Genomic DNA, 25,722 nt, shown 5'->3' with positions numbered 1-25,722 from the left:
GCAACAAGGGCATGTGTTGCAGTCTGCAAGTGTATGACTTACAGTTTTTATTTGATTCACATCGGCCTTGACTGCCAAGACAAATGTGTGCTATAATCCAGTTGAAAAATGATGTGTATAAGTTTCTTGGATGAGAACTGTGATGTTCTTGATAGCATTGTTCTACTTTTTAGTTGTTGCACTTTTGCTCAGCACATGAAATCTTCATATTCATTTGAGAGTGAAGGTGTTATAGCAAAAAGACAAACAGCATCATGGTAGCCTTTCTTAAATTCAGACGTTTGCAAATGTTTTTCCCTTCAGGTGAGGATGTTATTGTGGCTGGTTTTGTTCCTGCCTGCCCTCTCCTCGGCTCAGCGATCCGAGCCCATGTTCTCAGCTATTACCAAGACCGTCCTTCCTCCCGATTATGACAACAACCCCACCCAACTCAACTACGGAGTGGCCGTCACTGATGTGGACGGAGACGGAGACCTGGAGATGTTTGTTGCTGGGTGAGAAAGCAAGGGAAAGGTTGTTTAAAACTACTTACTTTAATTCAAGCTTCATGAATCCTAAATCGTTTATGCCCCTTGCTCTTCTTACAGTGTTCCGAGCACTTTATTTTTTCATTATGCACAATTACAGTAATTCATTAACTCTTCAGTAATATCTAACTCTAAATCGGAGGCAAAAATAAAAGTGCAGTGTCATTTTCCAAGCTAAAGGTTGAAGACAAAGGCAAACGACTAAAAGACGAGAGATAGTAAGGGTGCCCTGAGGCTCACTCAGCTGATGAAAATGGATGTGATTGGATAGAGCGCCATTGATGGGAACAGTTTGGCAAGCCTGCCTATATCCAGTGAAGCAGTAATGAATTTCCCAGTGCTTAACAGAATATAGATGGACCAAAATGACCCTGCTTAATAAATGTCATCCTGCCAAGACATCCTATTCAGCAGGTATCCTGGTCAGGAGGGGAGGGCGTCACAAAACCTTATAGAGGATGTAATTTCATTTGGGGATTTTAAGACTCTTAGGATGGAGTGTTTAGCTTTATATGGCTGTCATTCAGAACAGAAAAGAGTGTTTTAAAGTGTTGATGGATCAGATTTTTGTCCTCTGTGTGGCCTGTTGTCTGTCGTTCATATTGTCATTAACAGACAATGTCAAAAATACCTCCAAGGGCACAGTTTCAAAAGCTTGTAATGTATATGCAAAACATTTAAGAGGCTGTTGGAAACTAAATGTTTTGGCAAAATTTGATTCTGACTAGAGGCTGTTTCTTTACCCTCCACTGCTACAATAACAAGATGATTGACTTAATTGGCACCCTGAAGAAAATTTTGATTTTGTTGTCAGTTTCTACACCAATTATGAAAAAAAAAAACTGTACTGGTTGTAAAAATGCAGATGAGTGATGAAGGCTCTGAAAACTTATTTTCCCAACTTAGTTTCCCAGGTGATGAGGTTCTACACAACCACAAAAAAGTTTATTTTATTTTAATTGAGATTGATTTTGTCTTTTTTTTTTTTTTTTGTGCTCGTTATGTTGGTTTGATGTCAATCAGGTCAAATCTGATGACAGTTTGCAGGTTATTTGCATATGTGGCCAAAACACTGTCAAACCACACCCACACTGTAATGATGCAGCAGAGTGTTATATTCCCAGTACTTAAAGCTACATTATGCAAGAATTTAATTTTTTTTTACTTGGCATCCCCTATACTTGCATCATAAGATAGTCAACAGCTTTGCTAACACAGCCAAACATCAAGCTAGTGCAATAACACGAGACAACCCAGTTAATATTACTGAACAGTACATTAGCAAGATGCCCAGCTCAGTGTCTGTCTTGCACCTTTTATTTCACAAAGGTCTTGCCAATCAACATTTTTAAATATTTTTCTCAGCTTAGCTTCCTATATCAACGCCCTCTTCGGCAGTGTAAACACTCCCCCAGTGCTCTGATCTCCTAGTCTACTCCAGGGAGCGTCAACTAGCTGCATGGCTAATTGGGCTAACTAGCTAATAGCAGCTACAGTTAATGGTTACTTTAGCAACAAATATGACTGTCGGTAAATCAGGAAACTTCAAAATCACCAGTAGAATGAAATAAGCACCATTCTCTCTTTTACATCTCAGTGCAGGATCAAAATGATTATGAAGCTGTTATTTTAAAGTAAAACAGTGACATTGTGTTGCTTTAATACTTTTTAGCCACAAATATTTAAGCTATAGAGAAATGCATTACTCCACTGATTTAACACTGTACTTTTGGATGTTTAAAAAGGTTTTTAAGTAAGGGATCGTGTACAGCAAACAGGTCATTATAGTGTGTGTCTCTTGTTTGTCTTATGTGACATCAGTTGAGGCAGTTCATCAGATTTTCACAAATGTGTTAGTAGTTGGAGTAGAACTAGACTTTGTGAAAGCAGTGGCGTGGTGTTCCCCTGTAAGATTTGGCTCTAAGTTCTTAGGGGCTTTAAAATTCAGCAATAAACAATATTTATTAAGTTTATCTACAAAAGAGGGAACATTTTGTTGTCAGGATTTGTAGGCTGCATCAGTAGGTACCAGTCATGAATTGCTGAACAATAAATGTAAACTGTAAACGTAGATTCCTTCTGTCAGTCTAATGCAATGAAGATGTAACAGCTTTCCATTGGCGCCTGTTGACAGCTACAATGGCCCAAATCTGGTGCTGAAGTACGACAAGGAGAAGAAAAGGCTCGTCAACATTGCAGTTGACAACCGAAGCTCCCCGTTCTATGCCCTGAGAGACCGTCAAGGCAACGCCATCGGGGTGACAGCGTGTGACATAGATGGAGATGGTCGAGAGGAGATTTATGTCCTCAACACCAATAACGCCTTCTCTGGTACGGCACAGTACATTCTGTTACACACACAGATACGCTTTCATAAGAGCGCACTGACAAATGCATACTGTAACTGCACACACACTCAGACGGGGGTTGTACCTCTTTTCTTGTACAGAGACAAAGCAGGAGAATCAGTATGCAGATATTAAGCTTATCTCATCTGAGTCCTCATCAGATAACAGATAAGCTTTGTGCTGCTATTAATCAATCTGAGAGCTACAGAGCGCACGCTACCAAAACTGCAGAACCTCACCTCTATCATTTTCATAAAAATGATAGAGGTCACTTGCAGCCACAGCAACCTGCTCTTCTGTTCACCCACGGTTCTTGTATTGCATAACGCCTCTTTACTCTCCACACAATCTTTGCCTCTCCTGAACTCTGCGTCTCTCCACATCAAGGTCGGGCAACATATTCTGACAAGCTGTTTAAGTTCCGTAATGGACGCTTTGAAGATCTGCTGAACGATGACATTAACGAACACAGAGACGTAGCCAACCGTATGGCTGGGCGCTCAGTGGCCTGTGTGGACAGAAAGGTACTGCACACACACACACACACACACACACACACACACAGAGTACAGTATATGCAGATATACACCACTCACACACAAACTCCCTAGAGTGTCTTCTGTGTACATGCATGGGTGCTTCTGTTTGTTTACCAGTGATAACTCATGCCCTGCCTACGCCGCCCTTCTCAGCATGTGCTATGACAGTTCATTTGGGGGAATGGCGTGCCATTTTCTCTCTTCTGTCCATCGCACCAGTGTAATTACAGAAGCCAGGGCTCGTTTGTTTTATAGAACATCGTACGAGGGGAGGAGTGATGACTGCACACTACTGCTTTCTGCCCGTAGCGTTTTCTCTCTTTCTCTCAGTCTCTTTCCCATTGTTTTCTTCCTTCTTTCCACCTCCTTTACTCCCCTTTTTTTCTCTCTGACCGACACGCTCGCACTCTTTCTTTGTCTCTTATCTCACACACAAGCGTACAGTTCTCACTTCCAATCAGGGGACGGGATAAAGAAAGTAATAGCGGGAAGAGGACAGTAGGGATTACAATAGATTTTTTTAACCACAGTCCCATCTCACTGAGCACTGATAGGTTGTGCAGCGCTGCCAAACCGATTGGAAAGATATCTGCTTTTAATGGCATAATTCTTTTAGAGGAAGCCAACACCCTGAAGTGTGCTCTTCCATGCTATTCCAGCAGACTGACAGAGGGAGAGAATACATTTTCCTATTGCTGAGCAAGTTTTATTAGAACAGATTTGGCAGAAGGTTACAGAGGCCAAAACCAGAGCATGTTGCATAGTCGGCCAGGTAGCTAATGTGTTTGGTCTTGTTTACTCATAAATAAAGTGCTATCATTCAGGAAAAAGAGGGATAATTAGTCATCCGACTGTTTCATCCCTCCCAGTCTCCTTGAAAGTGACGTCCCATCATTATTCTTATACAAACTGATGAAGGTGACATATTGAGGGGTCTTGCGTTGAACTGATGGATCGGTTCACTGCACTTTCAGGCAGGATGGAGCTTCTGAAAATGAGCAGATTTTAAAGCTATAGTATGCAGGGGTAGGTCAGTTATAGAATACAAATTAAATGGCAATTCTTGTTGTCTTATTTTCTTTCTTTTTAGTAATGTAATCCATTAAAAAAAAGTGTACTGCACCTTATGCTAAAAAAGTGGATGCAGCACCTCAAAACTATTTCAATAAATAATTTGCATATTCAACAGTTATAGTTGGTCACATCATACCACCCTTAAAAAGACAGTAAGAGGAGAACTTATTCAAAATGTTCATCTTCAATTTTTGATGTGAAAAAAACAACAACTTTGATATAGTATAGTAGACCATATTTGGCATATATATCATATTTATATATAATCACAGATGTAATCAAGTAATCCTTCACACTGCAACTATAATCTAATTAAACATTTATGTTATCTGGGTTGATTGTAGTGGTAGTTTTTGTAACCTGATTATGTAATCCTGATTACATGAAATCTGTTGCTACCTAATCCTGATAATATGTAACATTTCCACATTAGCCCTGTAAAGCCTGACACAGCAAGTAACTGCCTGAAAATTTTTATTATTTTTTAAACAGAAGTCTTTATTGGACCATTTGAGTAAAAAAAAAAGTCTGTCTTTTACATATATGATATTTTGTTGCCTTCGTACTTGATTGTATTTTGATATCAACCGTTTATGAAAATTCATTGCACCCAATAGTTTTTCCCAATTGTTTTTAGAAAGAAAAATTTGGCACATTTCATTTGGTTGTTTTTTTTTCAAACAGGAACCTTTTTATTTCACCTTGTGGTTAGTAATGAATCATTCATGCATTAATCAAGTAATTAATGCATATTAATATCTCAATTTCCACTTTAAATTTATGTTAAGATGACATTTCAATCCATGATTAGTTTATTTAACAGTGTATTAGTCATTGTGGTAGGCATAATGCGGATTGCATCATGAAATTCAATAGAATAATGATTGTGGGATTACCAGATAAATTATTTTATAAACCTGCTATATCATATTTGATACACACATTTTCAACATGATTTATTATAAAATAAAGTACAAAATATTAGGTAATTATAGGTTGTTTCAATATAGTAAATATTCATATTGAAACATTAGTAACAATATAACTGTTATTCTTACTGTAACTTTACGAAATTTGCTCAGAAAAACACGCGAGCACTCAGAGGCGGGCTGGTGGCTGCAGTGTGCAGATGATCCACCAGAGGGCAGAAAACATGCGTTAGATAATATACCTCAGGGTTTTCTTTTTTTTTTTAGTAAAGTATTGATCATATTTGTGTTATAGAGGTCTCAGAAATTCATGTATCAAGTGAGATACAAATGGTGTTATAATGTCTAAAATGGTAGACATGTTATATATTTTGTTGAGTTGTGTACTTAGATTATTCCAAGCGTTTTAAAAAATGGTCAAACCTAGATAAATCCTTAATATATCGTACTGGTCCGTTCCTACTAGCTGCTAGTTGCTGTAACTTCCAGGAAGACACAGAATGCGTCAAACACATTAACGAGAGAGGAAGAAAGTTGGCGAACGTGACTAAAAGTACAAGACTTACATATTGTGTGTTTAAAAGAATAATTTAAATAGTGTTGATAAAAAGCACAATATACAATATACATCTAACAAAATTAGATTAGAGGTGGGAGCTCATTGAGGCTTCTCAGTGATAGGTGTAAATACTTATGTAAAGGGCATGCGGTCACATATCCCTGCACCAGCAGGCACTTTTGCAGGCATGCGTGTCACAATATTCACAGTGCCAATCCCAGTGACAGAAACTAGCCTTGGGTGAAGACTTATTGAAAAATCATTGACTTTTAAGTTTGTTAAGTAACTGCCAGTGGCCTTCAGGTCTTTCAGTGTAGTTCATTCTCATTTTGTCTCATTCTGTGTGTGTGTGTGTGTGTGTGTGTGTGTGTGTGTGTGTGTGTGTGTGTGTGTGTGTGTGTCAGTGCAACCCACTCCCCCCACCTCAGCAGGCCATAATGTGACGCTTCATGACATTTACATCCACTGGACTCATTTACTTTTCTTGTCTTGTGAAAATACGGCAAAGCTAACACAAATGGTGGAATGTCGTGTGTGTGCGTTTGCATGCGTGCATGTGTTTGTATTGATTGAAATATGTTAGGCCTGGTGGGAAAGCTCATTGATATCGAGTGTGTAGTCTATTAGTGTGGTTCCGTCTGTGAGTTTGTGTCTGCAGGGACTCTGACTGATAATGGAGTGTGAAATTAATCTCCAAAGGGAGGCAGAGTGGGGAGAGAGGCTGAGAAAAAAAAGGGGCTAAAGGGTAGGAAACAGGGTAAAGGCAGATAAAGGGTAAAGAAAAGGCTTGAATGGCTGAGGGTGAAACTGTGCATAATATTTGCAAAGCTTCCAAAACAATAAAATCATTTCAATCCTGAAATCAATTATAACTGATTTTTTGTGAAATCAATCAATCAATATGATGCTTGTTGTTGAGCTGTCTGGCCTTTAATTTAAATGAGAAATCTGTAATGTATTTACCCTAATAAATCATAAAATGACCATGATATGTCATCAGAGAAATTGAAAATTGAAATACTTCTCTCACAATAGCACTACAGCTGTGATGTTCTCCCTGAAATTTCTATTCTGGTCCATAATTTGTACTATTGTTTGCCCCCCAAAAAAGCTCTAAACACTCACTGTATGCGATCTGCTCAGCACCAAAAAGCAGACAGACACTTGTGACGAGTGGGTGAGCACTGTAGAGCATTTAGCAGCTGAAGAGCCAAATATTTTCCTCAGGAGCTGGCGAAGACCAAAAACAGCTAACAGTTACGTTAAGCTAACAGTGAATATTGGACCAAATGAATGATAATGTTTCTACTGGCGGAAAAAATCTGTTATTGGATGTTTAATGAATGTTTAATGAAAGAATATAAATTTGACAAGTTTTTAAGAATTGCATATCCAGGATCAATGGGCTCAAAAGCTGCAGACAAGGTAGGGAAGCTGGAAAGTATTTAGAGACAGACTAATACATTGTTGGGTTTGATCTTGACAAAAAAGAAAAATGTACAATATGACAAGCCTTATCTTTTAAAGGGACACTTGACCCTCAAGTCCCTGTAGTGCTATTTATCCATTTAGATTGTTTTAGTGTGAGTTTTGGAGATACCGGCTGTAGAGAAGCCTGCCTTCTTTCGAACATAATAGAACCAGATGGTACTGGGCTTGTGGTGTTCAAAGTACCAGAACACCTCTGAAAAACTAAAACGCAATGCCTCTTCACAGAAATAATGACCTTGTTATTCAGGATAATTCACAGACCTTGACGTGAGCAGTATCATGTAGAAAGTGCTTTCTTTATTCCATGGAAAGAAAGTAATGAAAGAATTTATTCTCGATTTTGGGATGAACTATCCCTTTCAAGAGTGGGTTCATCTTCTTTAAAAAAACATTTTTTGTCTCCGGTCTCTGAGATTTCTGCCTTTACACCAATACAAAGGAGGTGAATGAAATTCTGTTGATAGTGTCCTTGTTACTGTAAAAGGAGTTCCAATCAAAGAGGAGAGGCTGTTGTTGAAATACTATTTTTCAGAGCTGTGAGGACCGAAAATTAAATTCCATTTACTTCCATTATTTGAGACTGGCAGCAGAAATCTAGAGACAGATCAATCAAATGCCTGTGCAAGTTGTTAAACACCACAAAAGTGAAGTAAAAATATGTTTCTGTAAAAGTATGTTAAACATATTTACATCAAATACAGTACATTAATAAATGTGAACCATATTTGTTTTTTCCAGGGTTCAGGCCGTTATGCCATCTACATAGCTAACTATGCCAGTGGGAACGTGGGTCCTCATGCTCTCATTGAAATGGATGAGGCAGCGAGTGACCTCTCACAGGGCGTTATTGCCCTCTCCAACGTGGCAGAGCAGGCCGGAGTCAACAAGTTCACTGGTAGGTGTGAAGAAATTACTGTATGTGTGACATACACCCTCACATCCAGCACCGGACCTTCGGCCTGATTTACACAGACGTCTGCTGCAGAGGAGCATGTGCTTGTTGTGTTTGTACCCACAGAGTCTGAAATATATGATTTAGGAGTAAGGGACAGTTGGAAGGGTGCCAGGTGAGAAAAAAAAAAAAAAAAGAAAAAGTGAGAGGAAGAAAGAGAACATGACGAGCGAGAGTGTGAGAGAAGAAAGAAAGGACCGGAGAGAGTGAGAGGGAGAAGTGTTTGTGAGTGCTTTTGGCCCTGTCAGCTGTTTACTCCAGTCAAAGTCACAGGGAAGTGAAGGGCGACACACACATACATCATACCAGCTCAATGGCCCAGATATGGCATCTATCACAGCCTGTGTGGTACCCCCAAACTTACGAAGCTGTGAAGATAAGTATGTGGCCGCCTGACTGTGCAGTTAGAGTCAGTCTGATCTAAGTGTTAATGTATATGCAAGGAAGGGAAACTGTATTAGATATTATACACTAAAACTGGGGATTCATAGGCATAGTTTGGATTATTTTAAGTGGGGTTGTATGTGGTACTTATCTATAATCGGTCTATTACCTACAGCAGATGGTGGTCAGCAGGTCACTACATTTAGAATATTTTCATTACTTTGCTGTCAGACTGCTTTTTTCGAACAGGAAACAGCAGTAATATAAGCCAAAAATCATTCTCTCTCATTGAACCAGACTCCTTAGCAACTCTGAACTTCTGAACTTAACACCAAAGTCACAATCAAGACAGTAGACCAGCAACTCCCATGTTCTGTAAGGTAAAGGCACTTATTTTGCCGATTGATTATATCTGGCTTATATAACATTGATTTTCCATTGCTAAAGGCTGTCTGATGACACATATGGTACCTCATACAACTCCACTTAAATTAATCTGAACTACCTCCTTGATTGTGCGGAGGAGAAAGCAACAAGGCAACATCGTCAGTGTAGTCAATAAAATAACTGGCGAGAGTGGGTCTTAGTTGACAGTTCATCCAAAATCCATCTGGCAATTTCACATCATCTCTCTTTAAAGAAGATACAAGCTTCTGAAATTATGTTAGGTGTAACCGGTTCACATTTTAAATTATTCCATCTACAATAATTCGGGTTTATACAATAAACTGACTAGCACTTATGTGCCAGTTTTTATCCATTGAGCATGTTGCATTTTTATTAAGTGCATTGTTTTCACCATTTTAATGCCTCCAATTGTCTTAAATTTTGAATTAGTTTTTTTTTTATTGTGTTTATGCTGCTTTTCTGCAAAAGTTCTTGCTCTTGTGGGGCAATAAAGATCTGAACTGAAGTGAGGACAGGAATTATTTTGATTAAAGCTGCCATTGAGACTGAATACATGACCTTGTGATTGATTATTTACTTCAGAAACAGCAGTGAAATTCATCGTCACAGCTCAGCTCACTTCCCTTCGCTTGGATCAACACTTCACTTAACCCTGTGATGGATACCTGCTTTGGTGTAGAAGAGGAGGACAATAAATGCCAAAATGAAAGATTTCACTGTGATCTGTTTCTCTGATAATAGAGATCATCACGAGGAAGAAAAAAAGCCTCTTGTATGACACTTTATTATAACCACTGAAAAGTCCTTGACGCCGATGTCCCAGTAAGTTTTTGAAATGGGAGACGACTTTGTATTTGAGTGTAACAGAATCAATCTTCATCATCCGTGGATTTTTTTGCATGCAGGATGTCATCTAAGCCACCAGGGGAGGGCAGAGTGGGCTGGTCCAGAATGGCTGTGAATGATGTACGGTGGATGGCTTTGTCATCAAACTGCCGTTAATCAGAGCAGAGGGACAGTCGGTGAAGTTGTATATCTAATGGTTACATATCTCTGGAGGGACATTAGTGGTTTATGGCCATAGGGGGCGAGTGATATTTGTCTGGGCTGATGGAGCGGGCCACTAAATCAGGAGTGAGTCCTGACTCACAGCACTGACTCTGCATACTGGAAGGGCAATCAAAGCCCTTTCAACTCCATAATTAGACTCCGCTGGCCTCAGATGAGACACTTTAGTGAGACACTTCACTTTATAGGGTGTCATTGGAAAATCCTGGGGTGATATTGAGAGTGTTGAACAGTCAGAAAGACCTTTTCATAAGGAGAAAATTACTGTTAGTTTTTGGTTAATGCAAAAGATTCTCAGCGTGTGTCACATCTTTGTGTTTGTGTATTTGTTTGTGCTTGTGCCTAGGTGTGTTTATGTGTGTGTAACCCATCAGAGTCAGTGTCTGTGTCAGCAGAAAGACCTGCCCTGCTTAGAGGAAATGGCCTGGAAAGACAGTAATGATCTCTCGTCGTTCACTTTTGTTATGGAGCTGATCTCTCTCCCTCTCTTCTCTCTGTTGTTGCACATATCCTTCTTCCTTTTTTTTTTCTAATATTCTCTGCTCAACCTCTTTTTTCTAACTGCATATTTCTCTCTTACCATTGAGCCTCGTCTCTGTCTCTGTTTGTGCAGGAGGGCGAGGTGTTGTGGTGGGGCCAATTGTTAGTCAAAGCCTGTCTGATGTGTTTTGCGATAACGAGTACGGAGCCAACTTCCTGTTCAAGAACAATGGAGATGGAACTTTTACTGATGTGGCACAGCAGGCTGGTGAGAGGAACATGTGCAGTTTAACGCATCATGGCCTTGTAGATCGGTTCATGTAAATTTGCTGCAACAAAAAAAAAACAAACCCTTAAGAAGGTATAAAGAGTGTGTTATCATATTCCTGTAGGTGTGGAGGACCCCATGCAGCACGGCAGAGGGGTTGCTCTGGCAGACTTCAACCGTGACGGCAAGACAGACATCGTCTATGGGAACTGGAATGGACCTCATCGCCTGTACATACAGCTGAATAATCGCAAACAGAAGTTCAAGGTACACATGTGTTTCCTGGGTATTTAACAACTCAGCAACGTCAGTTTCACTTTAATGAATGAGTACTTACTCTGTATACGAGTCCAAAGAAATCACTAATAATCTTTTAGAAGAAGTAGCTGTTGTTAATGGTTAAATTGACCAATATGTGAAGTGAGTCTGGCAGGCAGAAGTCAGGCAGCTGCTGAGCTCCAACTCCAGAGTGTGTATTTTCTGATCACTGGGATTTTGTTTTCAGGATAATGGGCTTAACTTTACATCAGCAGCAAATTGACATCAATAAAGAGCTGATCAAATCAGAGTATAGAGCTCATCCTCACTTGTTATTAACAAATGATAATATTGTATGCATCTTGTGTCCTGCAGTGTTCCTGCAGCCTGGATGAGCTTTGTTGAGTCTGGGAAGGAGGGGACGGGGTAAACAACTGGCCTCAACCATAGATTATGTATACTAAATAGGATTTCAATCTACTTAATATACCGTCTATGGTTCCAACTTGCTATCTGGACTGCAGTTCTCATTTTTTGACATGCAATTGTTACATATTGCTCCTTTAAGTAAAGGTAACATTACAGACTATCACAAAAAATAAACGATCAAGTATCCCCCAAAATTACTCAGTTACAGTAACATGAGTCGTTGTAATTCCAGCCTTGGTAACAAGAAAAAAAGAATGGGGATATTGGCACACACTTAGTCGTGCACACAAGCAGACAAAGTGACAGACAAAGTTGTACAGAGTGAAAAAATGGAGCTTTAGAAGAAAGTACAAACTCTAATATCTTTAACACTTCTGCACACCTGGTCAGTCATTGCAGAAAGTGGGCATTATTGTCTGATTGTTGCTTTTAGAAAGTTCAGAGATCATTGGATGCAGTCAGATGAATTTCACCACCATGAAAAAGGTTTCATATGCTATGACACAATCTGTCAAGCACTTTGTTTGAAGCACACTGAGGCCATTACTTATTTAGTAATGCATCAGTTGATCCAAATTACAAAATATGTATGTTGTCACATAACTCTAGTGGTATCTAACCATGAAGATAGGTGTCATCAGTTTTGGTTTGTTCAATCTACAGTCTTTGTGTTGAACGATTCTGCCATCAGGATATCAGGCAGAGCAAATGATGTGGGAGAGATTAAGAGTGAGGCTGTGGTTCCCTCCTCTTCTTCTACTCTCTCCAGAATCAATGACTAATGAACAAACAGCACAAAGACAGCAAATCTCACCCATTAACTGTGTGAATCACAGAGTTATCTATGCTAACGGATGGCAAGTGAATTAGCACTTGTCAGCGGCGGCCCACTTTGGGATTGAGTGGGATTTAAAGGCGGACGGGCAGTGATTTACTGAATCAACGACTATAGACAACTCCTGTGAGACAGCCAGCAGCGTACACGTGTTCGTGCAGTACAGTACAGAGCAGCAGAGACAGAGACGAGCTCTGCTGCGTGTAAATCTGCGGAGGTTTCGCGCTCGGTGATCTATCTGTCAGCACCTGCGGCTGCATCTTTTACCAAAGAGATAAATGTCACAGGAGACATCTTTATAGGGGTCAAATAAGGGGTTAATGTGTGATGCTTAGCCCAGAGACAGTTCCATCAGCGTGACACACACACACACACACACACACACACACACACAATGCACTCTAATACACACACAAACACACAGAAGACAAATTGAATTAGCTGGGTGATGTTTTTTTTAAACCAAGATTGTTAAATCACAAGTCCACAACACATTTAAGACCCCTTTCCTCCACACAAGCTGACACTCCTACTCTCTGTGTTGACCTTTGGCATGCATAATGAAGCTGTTGTATCACTCCAGTAAACCGCTAATTAAATTGGGCTGAAACAGCAGCTTGCCTGGGCAGTGGAAAGTGCCGATTAGGCCTGTTTGTGCTTTAATTAAAATCTATTGCCCAGGTTTTCCTTGCAACAATAGTTTTAACACGCACACACATATTTACTATATATTTAAAGAGAAGGGAAATGTCCCAACAAGAAGTTTTGCTTTCTCAGTTATTGTGTTATAATTATAGCCTTTTCACCATGTTTTTCTTATCTTTGCCTTAAGAATGTACAAAAGTTGTAAATAATTACCTTCCATTTTAAGATTCATAATATAATCTTTTCCTATAAATCTTATGTGTTTATGCTTCATATTTGTTTTGGCAAGAGCCCCTTTCTTTTCCCTTATGGCACATCTATCCATCCACCTAATAATACAGTAAATTTAAAAACTGTCCCTCCCTCCCTCATGGCCTCAGTTGGCCATCCCCTCTCCTTCACCTGAGAAGCAGAAGGTCACTGTTCGCCCTCCCCCCACCGGCTTTATGAGCCTTATAATTAAAACAGGGAGTAAATACTGGAGGGAGTGAAGGGCTGCCCTATAACTCTTCCCCGACTTATCACCGTGTCACTGAAGCGAGGCGATATCCGTTACTTTCTTGTGCAAAAACTCCTCTGCTGAGGAGACTTTTTTTTGGGCTGCAGAGCCGCAGTCTACTTGTCTGATGCCAGAGGATGTAAAATTCTTATCATTCTGCTTTAGATGAATCTCTTATCCAGGATGACTTATGACAGATCAGTGTCTAACTCAAGGACTGGATTATTGATGGGCATGTTGTCTGTTGTGGAGATTGAACTTGTGACCTTCATATTATGAAACCTGCAGCCATTGGCTCAGCTCGTACCACCTGCCCTCATGTTGGAATGAACACGTGAAGGATGCAAGCTGTAATAACAACAGGTTGCGGTGAAATAACTCATTCAAATTCTTTTTTGTTGTTACTTTAACAACATTATCTGCTGATACATGGCTGTCTCTGCGGTGTTCTGACACTGCACTTATCAGAGTTCAAGCTGCATCTTTTTCTGTAGATTTACAGCAACAATGGGATACACTTGAGCAAGACACTTAACCCCTGACTATTCTTTTGAGTTGACCAACCTTTGCCATTAAAGACAAGGCAAATGTTTAGAATGCATTTTACAGAATTTTAGAATATGCTATCATCAACATATAGAGTCATACACGCTGATCACATGGGTGCTTTGATGTGGCTGTTGTAACTTATTCCAAACCTACACAGACTGAGAGTCATTTTTGGGATAGAATTAATATTTGAACACAACAGCTAAACAAACACACCCTCCCTTCAGTGCTCCATCAGAAGGCACCCCTCAAATTTGTGAACGCACATTGCCAAGGAAACAATAGTAACAAATGAGCAAGATTATGGACTCCAGCGCGTCTGCAGCCCGAAGTTACTGGTAGCCTCAATGTGGGAAAGTGTGGAGAGGATTAGGTTGGAACTAAGGCACAGAGCTGACAGAGAGCTGCTGAGAGCCGGGGAGCTCTGGGGAGAGAGCCGAGCAGACCTGATGCAGACTCCTTTACTGGCAGGAGGGGAGCTCAGAGTTCATGTTGCAAACTGTCTGGATAAAATAGTGGATTTATCTTCACTCCTGCTTCTCAACATGTCTGCAGCACTGACCCATAGAGGAGTCGCAGTCCCGTTTATGAGCGAGAGGACAGCTCAGATTTTGTTTTTTAAACTTTTTTCTCGCATCTCTCCGCTGACTGGAGGATTTTTTTAAAGTGACTTTGTGAACATACAGAGGCGAGTTAGGAAAGAAGAGAGATAGGAACGACAAAACAGAAAGAGTCAGAGGCTCACACACAAGCGCACAGATGCACACAGACATCCGGAGCCTGCTGGCCAGTGCTCACTGGCTGTTAGCACATTGCTCATCAGCATACAGCTGCCTGTTCGGGGTGAACGAACACAGAAGTGCGAGTAACACGAGGCGAATATTCGCTTCACTTTTGCTGTGAACCATTCACAGTCAGTCTTGCTTCCCTCATCTCCCCTCACCCTCCCCCTGTCCTGCACACGGGCGTGGATGCCACCTGTTGCTGATTGGCTGGAATTATGCCATGTGGCTCGGTTCAAGCCTCGTTGTTCTCCCGTTTACAAAGCCAGGGCTGTGTAGAAACATCAGGGGGTTTTTTTAGCGCACACACAGAACGGGGAGCTAGAGGACCGTGAGGAAATATTCGCTGAATACAATTAAAAGTGTACTGGATTAGAATTACCGTACACACCCCATCTTTAAAAAGAGGCAGTGTCTCATATAGCTACTAGAGGGTAGCTTGTGCATCAGTATGAGGCGCTTATGGGCGCAGACAAAACAGCAATATTTGACGAGTTGGGATGAGACCAGGCTGACATCCACTGAAAAGGTTGAGCACCCACAAGGAATATGGCTAATGTGTAGCCTATGTAAACACTATGTGATGAATAGAAGTTATGGTATTCATATGTCTGAGTGTTTCTTTTCTTAGGCGTTGCTGTCAGTCATACTGTCGCACAAGTGAATAACGTGTGTTGAGGCCAATGAATGGCCAATAAATACTACCCCCTCAAGTCTATGTGCTGGTATAATATAGCCTGTCATAATTTGGTTTTATAATTTCTAACTTATAATTTTTGGTAACCTTCTACACAATAAATACTCAAGCAAGCACAATAAAAGTGATTTTGTCACAAGCACCATTTTGGTGGAATTCATTTAATTTGGGCACCCATGGGTAAAAACATAAATCAGCAACTATGCAAAGAATAATAAACTTTACTGTATGCTTATCAAAGTGTTAGACTGTTACTAAATGGAGAGAAGCCGTTCATAATGTCATTGTACCTGAGAACAATGACAATAAAGATCCTTATGATTCTGAAGAACTCTAAGCTCTTAGTCCCAAAAGACAAGAAAAAATAATTAAATTACAACAGCATTCATAAAACAAAACAGAATTATATTAATTATATGAACGAAAACCAAGACATTTAGGTGTAACAATACTGTCCCTATGCACACATGGAGTGAACAAGGCAATAAATAAACATTTTGAGTATCAACATCCCTGCAGGACTGGTCAAGTCTGAGTCCATCTGTGATTGCTGCTAAAAAGGCATTTCACATCACAGAAAAAATGTCCTGCATGTGTTTTGTGTCTGTGAGTGCGTGTGTGTGTGTGTTTTACTGATGTACCTTGTATTTGCTTTCTTCTCAGGACATAGCATCTCAGAAGTTTTCCATGCCGTCCCCGGTTCGCACGGTCATCGCTGCAGACTTTGACAATGACAACGAGCTTGAGGTCTTCTTCAATAACATCGCCTACAGAGGCCCCTCTGCCAACAGGCTCTTTAGGTACTCACACAGGAAAAGACACACACACACACACACACACACACACACACACACACACACACACACACACACACACACACACACACACACACACACACATGTTCTACAAGTATGATAGTAAGTTTTAATCGCAGTTTGGTGATGAGCTTAATGAACTACTCTTGTGTCTTGATTTAATATTCTAAAACTGGGCTTGGAAGCTGAGCAGAATTTAAAATTCCCAGCCAAGGATACTTATCTAGTCTGGCGTCCCGCCTCCTCCTCCACAGATGAATGAATCTTTCATTAAGACAGTTTTAGGTCTCTTTTTGGCTCACGGTTTGGTTTCCTCTCTAGATAATATTAATGAACTCAGCTCCCAAAATGCAATATATGATACATATCAATTGTTAGGACTTAATACTAGAATAAACTCATCCTGTTTGAATGAAAATCTGATCTGGCATATTTTCCTGAACAGGATGCAGAAGTCATGATGAATGTTGCCATGAGCTGGTGGGTCAATTCATACTGAATATCAATAATCAGTGTAAGCCTCAGAGATTTCCTGGATCAGAATATTCCTGCACGCCAGGTCACTGGAGGAGAATTTGTCTTTCTGGACACGATGAAGGTCTGACAGGGGTCACTGCCCCACAGCCCGTGGCTCTGCCATAGTCTACTGTGAAGATGAATCAGCTAATTTAACTCTGCTCTCTGGCACTGAAAAAAACAAGCTCAAACTATTGTGCCCAAGCTAATTAATTCAATACAACTAATCAATATTTAGCTGAGCTGAGGGGTTTAAGAGCCAGGATCAGCACATTATTGCACTTTGAAATGATATTATAGCTTCAGGAAACTTAGAAATACTTTGTCACTAAAGGTATATGGCAGCTAGTAATGTGCATAATTTCCGGGGGTGGAAATAATGAATTCCAACTACTCAAATTATTGTAATTAAATTACTGTTGTAGGTTGATTGTACTTTTATGACTATTTTTTACTTTAATTTTACTTCCATAAGTATTAATTGCACTATGTAATCTACAGTTGCTTTTAAAATCTATTTGAATTTGAGTACAATTTGAATTAATATCCAAACGTTTCATCTGCATTTTTGTAGCCAATAAGGCTAAACAGACTCATGAACACCATAACGAATGCTGCAGCAGGGGCAGGTTTGAAGAGATGACCGTGAACACTGACCAGAACAGGGCAGAAGTTGGGGATTTTAGACTTTGAGATGAAAGATTTTTAGAAGATTTAGAGAAATAGAAACTGCTTTCAATTGAATGGCTGCTACTGATAATGCATTAAACATCAGCAGTTAAAAATAACTAATCCTCTGGGTAGTTTTTGAGAAGAATGCTTTGTACTTTTACTTAAATGTTTTAAAGACCAGTACTTTTATGAATGGCCTCTCTCAGGTATTATATTAATATATATTTCCTTATTGGAGTGTTATCACTGATGCATTAACATGTAAGAAACAATTTGATATGTCGATGGTGGAAGAAAGCTAATTTTACACACTTAATGTACTGTTGGTGTTTACTTTATAAGAATTTATCATATTTTATCAGCTGATCACATGTTTTAGTTATAGTTTTGTATTTTTACTTTCAGTTAGATTAGAGTGGGTTTGCTTGTTTCAGTTTAATTTTTGTTGTTTAAGTGTTTAGTTTCAATTTAGTTTTTATTAGTTTCAGTATAAGTTTTAGTTTTTTTTTTATATATTATTATTTTTATTATTATAATATGGGGAGTATTTGTCACAGGCAAAAAAAATACAATATAAACTCATGCAGACATCCCAGTCTCAGTAAACAGATGCACTAGTGCCTCATCATACTTTGGACAAATTTGACAAATATAGTGGAGTAGAAGTGTAATGTAGAATAAAATGGAAATACTCAGGTACCTCAACATGTTAAAGTACTTGAGTGAATTTGTGATTGTCCAACACTGCTTCTAAATTTCTGTAGTGGCCGTGATATTCATGTTCGGCAGTGATGTGATGGGATATTGCTGTGATGTTGATTTGTCAGGGTGAGCAGGAGAGAGCACGGAGACCCTCAGATAGAAGAGCTGAATGTCGGAGAGGCGTCGGAGCCTGAAGGACGAGGGACTGGTGAGTGTGTCAGAGCAGACTGCTTGCTGTCTTTTCGATCAGCATTAACAATGATAAGTATCTGCTATTTCTAAACTTAACCATTAGGTGGCACCAGAGCTCCACTGGGAATCTGAGATCCCTCATGTGCTTCATAAAACAAAGAGACTTGTTCCACATAGTTACTTCTATGACTGTTGAAACATTATGTTTCCCTGCATGAGGATGATAAATGTTGTGCAGGTTGTTTCCTGATGTGTTTGTCTGCATCATTACTGTGGTGGCTCTCCAGGAGCTGTAGCCACAGACTTTGATGGTGATGGGCGTCTGGAACTGTTGGTGTCTCATGGTGAAAGTGCAGCACAGCCGCTCTCTGTCTACAAGGTCAACCAGGTGAGAGTTTGAGGGACGAGTTAAAAGCCTCAACGTCAGTTTCAAAGCGTCATCTCAACCCAAACCCTCTCTTTTTTCATTCTGCCTGTGTCTCAGGGCACCACTAACTCCTGGCTGCGAGTGATTCCCCGAACCAAGTTTGGTTCTTTCGCCAGAGGAGCTAAAGTGGTGGTGTATACTAAAAAGAGCGGACCACACACACGGATCATCGATGGTGGCTCAGGATACCTGTGTGAGATGGAGCCTGTTGCCCACTTTGGCCTTGGTAAAGATTTTATTTTAAAGGATGAATCAGTGGCATTTGTCTGAGCTGTTTGTAATCGCACCAGGGAGATACAAAATAATGAGGACAATAAGAAAATACAGAGGACAGGGCCACCATCACACACTTAAAGTCTATCACAAGTGATGATTACAAACCACTATTAGTTTTGAACCCGTTATCTCTTAGCTAACTAGACGTGTTCTCTGCTACAGCTATAACTAATTAGGAATTATTTTTCAGATTAATTGTCTCAGCTATGAAAATCGTCCATCAACATTTGCATGTTTTGTTTAACCCCCAGCCTAAAACTCAATACAATTAACTTTACAATACTATAAAACTGAGAAAAACCTGCAAATGATCAAATTTGAGTTGGTGAAGCAAGCTCTATGGTGTTTTAGCTTGGTAAAATACTTGCTATTAGTCTCATCGAGTTCATCAAATTGACTGTTTCCGCAAAGAGAAAAGGACAGAGTGACGTTTACAGAGCACAGCACTGAGAACAAAAATGAAAGCTCCATGTGGAAAGCATTGTTTTAATTCCTCCAGCCTGATTAGACACCCATGGGAGTTGTCTATGGCAGAGAACTGACTGGACAAAGTAGAGAGAGATGGGGGGACAGGTGCTGCAGCTGGAAGACAGCCTGGAACCAGCTCCTTCTGCCCCCATTGGACTGTCAGCTGGTGGCCATCCAGGCCTGGTACATAGTCCAAGGACAGATCATCTCCGAAGGCCTCAGTTTTAATGCCTGATCACTCCTAATTCACTTTCCATCATGACCTCAGAACACTGTTGCACTATGTGATCTCCCAAAGAAAGAAGTAGGGCTTCACAATTAATTTAAATATTATCAAAACTGAAATATGGCCAAGTGCGATATCCAAAAAGCAGGAGCTGCACTGTAGTGCTGCGGGGATGGCCAACAAATCTTGTTCTCCAGATGTAAGAAAACATGTTTGTTTAGTACAAACCCCACCAACTTGTCACATCATCTTGGTTTTAACTGTTTATTTTGTAGTGAAAATGAAAATTGTGATGCAAAAATGATCACTCCCACATTGTGAATCATATTGCAAACACAACATCTGTCAAGACAATTACATCTTACCGTACTGTGCAGCCCAAAAGTGTCACTACTGGTAGACATGTGACTCCCCACCACAGAATGAGAGGGTGTGATGCGGGCGCAGAGCAGGTGAAATATTCTTTGGCTCTCAGGCAGCACACCTGCTGAGCAGATCACTGTCTGGCAAGGTAACTCAAGATCTGTTTACATTAGAAATGCCACTTTAATTAAGGGCTGCAGAGGCCCTCTGGAGAGGGGCTTTCTCTATGCCTGATTAAAATAGTTAATGGAGAGAGGAGGGGAGAGTGCTACTCTGTCTCACAGTATGTCAGTGAAAAAGGAGAGGAAGGAGAAAGAGACAACTCATGATAATCTCATAAACTGTGTGAGCTCAGAAGAATCACTACAGGGGATATGAATGTTACCACCTGTGAGTGTGCTGTGTTTCTGACCAGGTAAGGATGTGGCCACCAACGTCGAGGTGTACTGGCCAGACGGACGTTCGGTGGCCAGACCCCTGGAGCCTTCAGACATCAACTCGGTGCTTGAGATCCACTATCCAAGAGATGAGGAAGAAGTCACTCCTACTGTGGAAATAGAGGTACAGCAGAGCTTCTTAGTAATACTAAATTCTAATCATCTAATTTAGGATACCAGCATATGATTGAGGGCTGCACGCAGGAAAACCCATGAACTTGTCTAAGCTATGGGTGTGTAGCATCCGAAACCGTATCGTATTGCGTCATATTGCATCGCATCAGGATTGGTCTCATAATTGTGTTTAACAGTACATTCCTTGAGTACGAAATTGATATTTTTACAGATGAGTTTGATCACTTTATTTGTCTCAGAGGGCAGCAAAGTAAGTGTTGATCCATTTCTCCTGACACCTTATTTTCTCCTCAGCCATACAGCATTTTTTTTTGCTGTGGTAGCTTTTCCTTTTCACATTAAACTGACAATTTGTCTACCAAAATTGCTAACTGTAGCTAACGACTCTGGCACTGATGATTGAAAATAATTCCTGCGACACTCATGAGGTGCCATTAGTTGGCATTCAACCAGCTCTATACAAGCTGTCATTCCTAAAGTTTGATGCAGCAGTCGAGTAGTGTATTAGATATAGGCAACTGAAAGTTAAAGTTTTAAAATGGACTGCAAATGATTAAAATATTATGCAAATATTTCACATCATGTTCAGCAGCTGCACAAAATGTACCCATGGGCCTGTGAGCTGAACCCCAGATCTAAAAGATTCTTAGGATTTGTAGAGCCTTTGGCTCTCCCAGTGGTAATATCAAACTTTTCTGGCACTGCACTGACATGAAGAGGCTCAAATGAACTACAGGCTTACTACCACTAATGTTGAATATTTATACAAACAAAAACCTTCTATCTTCTTATGCGATCACAATAACTTAAAAATGCTACAGATGGGTGACAAACACCAAAATCAAGTGCCTGTCCGTCCCAGACAAGCTCCCTTGTGTTCCTCCCCACCCTCAGGTGGCCCTATGGGGCTAACAACCACTGACCCAGAGCAACCACAAAATTACACCGTTAAAACATACTAATAAAAAAGGCTAAATCAAGACTAATGAAAAGGCACAAAGTCAAAACACTAAAGTAACAAATTGCAGGCAATTGAGAGGCAACAGGACCAGCAGTCCACATGCCAGATGGCTCTGTTGTCTGATGCTGCACAGGAGTTTTTAAGCACTTCATTCAAGCCAAGTGCACCTCATTGAGCAATCATAGATGAGCAGAGCTAGAGAGGACAGAGGGAAAGGGACAAATACCACGGGGACACATACAGCCATAATAGACCTCCACAAGGTCAGCTTCAGTGTTCATCAGCAGAGACTATCCATGTCTCAGGAAGTCTGCTCGATTGATTTTCCAAATTATTTTCCCTCATGTTTTGGTGTTCTGATGATGTTGCTCCAAATGTCCTGCAGGTGGTCAGTTGTGTTGAGATCTGGTGATAATGAAGGTCTTAGCATATGATTCACATAATTTATCAAACCATTCCTTGACCTCTGGTGCCTTGAAGATGAATGCCCCCATCTGAGTGGAAACAACTGTATTAGTAATGTTTCTCTTCTCTATTAATAAGGTTTTACTTTGTCACATGCCACATAAAGTATCTGCATTTACTGGGTTTAAATGATTTTTTATTCAAAAACATTCTTGTTTCTGATTATACTGACTGTGTCTTACAGTGTGGTCATGGCTTTGCCCTGAATGAGAATGGCCGCTGCACAGGTAAGTGTCAAAGACTTATCTGTTGACCCGCTCAGTGTTTTTGACCTTGTCTAAAATCATGACAAAAAGTGTCTTTCCTTCCCTCACATCCCCCTCCCTCAGATGAAGATGAGTGTACCCAGTTCCCCTCTGTGTGCCCCTCTGACCGCCCTGTGTGCACTAACACCTATGGCAGCTATAAGTGCCGCGCCAAGAGGAGATGCAACCAGGGCTTTGAGCCCAATGATGATGGGTCGGCCTGCGTGGGTGAGTGGTCCTGGCAGAGTCAGGGTAGACTTAGCTGGATTACCAAGATCAGAAGAACAAAGGAAGCACTGCCAGAGAACGAGATGCATTAAGCTGCCTTAATTACTCTGGTTTTGAGTCAAGGCTTAGAGGTGCTAACATTCCTCTGGCCATGTCCCCTCTCTGCACCCCGCTGTCCTGCATGACTAACTCCCCCATGTGAATGAGCTCTCTTTCAGCTATAAAGACGCAGATGTTGGCTAACTTCTCCCTGCCCTCTGTGTCGCCTCTTTCTCTGCAGCCCAGGTGGCTTACTTTGGGGGGACGCGATCTTCTGGGGAACGCAAGTGGTCGGGCCTTTCTCTCTGGCTGCTGTCCGTCTCTTTGCTACCACTCGTCTCTACGCACCTCCAGACTGGACTACTGTAGCTGTCGCTGTATTCTCCCCTTCATAACTCTCTCCACTGCTACATGGGGATGTACAGAAACTTTCGCAACAAACTTTTCACATCTTCTCCTCCTCTGTGGATCTCTGCTATCTTTTTCCACCAGTTATTCGCAGTCTTCGCCTTCTGCTCACTGCTGTTACGTGTCACCTCTTGGCTCCCGGCCCCCTCTGGACTATAAAGAAACACACAGGGAGCATGCTCGCTGGGAGCTACAGGGTTCAGAACTAACTGTGTCACACCCACAGAGCCCTCACGTCATCACCTGGCACTTATCTTAGTGGGACCTGAACTGAGGCCAAGTCAATAAGTGGAGCTGCAGCATATAAACCACTGCACATACTGTACAGCAGACAGATCTACTGGCTCCACACACCACATTCATTAGAGACACGCTGAGGCCCCATCTGTATCTCCACAATGCCGCTACGCTAATCCTTACAATGTCACTCTCATTCTTATTATGGGCTTACTGGGATGCTGAGGAACACGAGCTTTAGGTTATGTGTGTATGTGTGTGCGTCCAAAGAGGCAGCCGGGTAGAGAAGCATATGCCAGACCATCTGTCTCCGATGGTAGGTTACATTTTGTTATCTATGAATAATACAACAGCACAGTGGAGAATATAAACACACACATGTGTGTGTGTGTGTGTGTGTGTGTGAGCACAAGAATAGGCAGGAGCACATTCATTTTTTAAGTACATTAGCCAGAGGGTGCATTTGAACCCATCATAGTTGACTTAGCACTTTTTAAAATTATTGAACACTTAATGAAGAACTCTAACTTCCCCACATTAATTACCCCCCCCCCCCATTTCAATTAAATAATGGACAGGTGACATTAACATGAAGACAAAAAATATATATATTTGGATTTCCATGGACCATGATTGCTCTGAAATTAAAGCTAAATTAAATCAAAGCTATAATATATAATATTTCTGCTTAAAATATCTAAAAATGGACCTATATTACATATTTGGTTGAGTCGTGTACTTGCATAATCGCAAATGTTTACAACAATGGTCAAACCCAGAGAAATAAGTAATGTATTCAAGGTAACGTTGTGTTTGCTAGTAGCCGATAGTTGCTGTAATTTCCAGGAAACATGGTATATGTTGAAGAGCGAGGAAGGAAGTCTGCAAACGTCACTAAACATGACGAGAATAAAACTTTAATACCTCCCTTTAATATCTAATCCACAAACACGATTTCTGCCCAGGTCAAGTCAGATAGATTTTCATCTGCATTTGTGGCTCCCATGATCCCAGGCTGCTTCATGGTGTCATCAAACAATGTCTTTTGTTATTGTTCAATGTGAAAGAGACCCATAGTGGCAGAACTTTCATATTATGTATTTAACGTAGCACCGATCATGTTTCACACTAAACTCAATATGGAGCAGAAAAAACTACAGAATTTCCTTATGATTTAAAATAACATTGTAATGAAAGAACATGTCACTCAGTGCAAAAGTGTGGCTCGCTAATGCATTTTTAATCATATTTGAACAACAGAAGTCTGTCACACAGATGAATAATTAATATCAGGGCTTTGGGTCGAGTCATTGTGGACTTTAGTCATTTTAAGGGATTTGTTGACAGTAAGAAAAATATCAGCAGATTATGTGAATGTGAATATAAAAAAACATCAATGCACAATATTTGAAGTTAATAACTTGTCTCGACCACGCCTTCCCATTTAAATGAAATTAAAGATCAAAGCACAAAGACACAGGTACGGAAGCCCTGAAGGCAAAAGAGAAAAAGAAATGTGATGATCCATCTTGATCTAAATAGTTTGGTCTTCTGTGTTTATTACTTAAGAACAGAAGAAAAAAAAAAGTCTGTTCTGTTAGTGTAGGGACACCTTAACCCTTATCATTTTGTACATTTAATGATAGCTATAAACATCAGAATAAGCATTTTGGATTCATTTTGATGTTGGCCATTTAATTAAAATACACACTATATATGTATCTTGTGTTTAGAGTGCAACAAGAAGTTAAAACTCACCTGGAATATAATTTGCTTTTAGTGCTAATTCAAACAGTAGCGTAAACTTTTTTCAACTGTTTTTACATATGAAAAACAAGGAAACTTACAAAAACGATTCGCAAACCTCACTGCTCCCTTTTACTGCAGTGTGTGTGAGGTGATTGTTTTTTCTTTTGGTTTCACACAGTGGAAAAATCAATCTGAAGCCCTCAATATAGTGCAGCAAAATGCATAAAGCACACAGGACCTCTCATCTTTTATTTAACACTCATTGCCACATGGTTCTTGAAACATTTTAGGAAATTAATTCACATTTTGGCAGAAAAGATGAGCAAAAATTGAAAATATTGTCCTCCACGAGCAGATTTTTGCTTCCACATTATTCTGCAGGGGAGCATCAGATCTCTTCTCAGCAATCCCAGGGCAGAAACTACGCAACACAGCTCCCA

The 25,722-nt window shown here is 40.4% G+C and overlaps 1 protein-coding gene across 1 annotated transcript; it reads left to right on the top strand.

Moving 5' to 3' along the window:
• Window positions 1-301: 301 nt before the first annotated feature.
• Window positions 302-24,176, top strand: crtac1b (cartilage acidic protein 1b). Its single transcript, XM_084736299.1, has 14 exons — window positions 302-494; window positions 2,662-2,858; window positions 3,263-3,399; window positions 8,206-8,362; window positions 10,893-11,027; window positions 11,152-11,294; window positions 16,385-16,521; window positions 18,552-18,634; window positions 18,906-19,006; window positions 19,103-19,271; window positions 20,794-20,939; window positions 22,561-22,603; window positions 22,706-22,849; window positions 23,130-24,176. Exons 1-14 carry the CDS (start codon window positions 310-312, stop codon window positions 23,255-23,257), a joined length of 1,905 nt encoding a protein of 634 aa, XP_084592425.1. The 5' UTR covers window positions 302-309; the 3' UTR covers window positions 23,258-24,176.
• The last annotated feature ends 1,546 nt before the right edge of the window (window positions 24,177-25,722 follow it).

The sequence above is a fragment of the Lutjanus erythropterus genome, chromosome 14 (genome assembly GCF_056507025.1).
Source record: "Lutjanus erythropterus isolate fLutEry1 chromosome 14, fLutEry1.hap2, whole genome shotgun sequence".
NCBI lineage: Eukaryota > Metazoa > Chordata > Actinopteri > Lutjaniformes > Lutjanidae > Lutjanus > Lutjanus erythropterus.
This window is presented reverse-complemented; position numbering and strand designations above follow the sequence as displayed.

What these genes read in the sequence shown, in the direction of transcription:
- crtac1b (XM_084736299.1), top strand. Translation starts at nt 310, where the DNA reads ATGTTATTGTGGCTGGTTTTGTTCCTGCCTGCCCTCTCCTCGGCTCAG. An exon ending in CTGGAGATGTTTGTTGCTGG is followed by an intron (nt 495 to 2,661) that starts GTGAGAAAGCAA and finishes GCCTGTTGACAG; the next exon opens with CTACAATGGCCCAAATCTGG. An exon ending in ATCGCAAACAGAAGTTCAAG is followed by an intron (nt 11,295 to 16,384) that starts GTACACATGTGT and finishes CTTTCTTCTCAG; the next exon opens with GACATAGCATCTCAGAAGTT.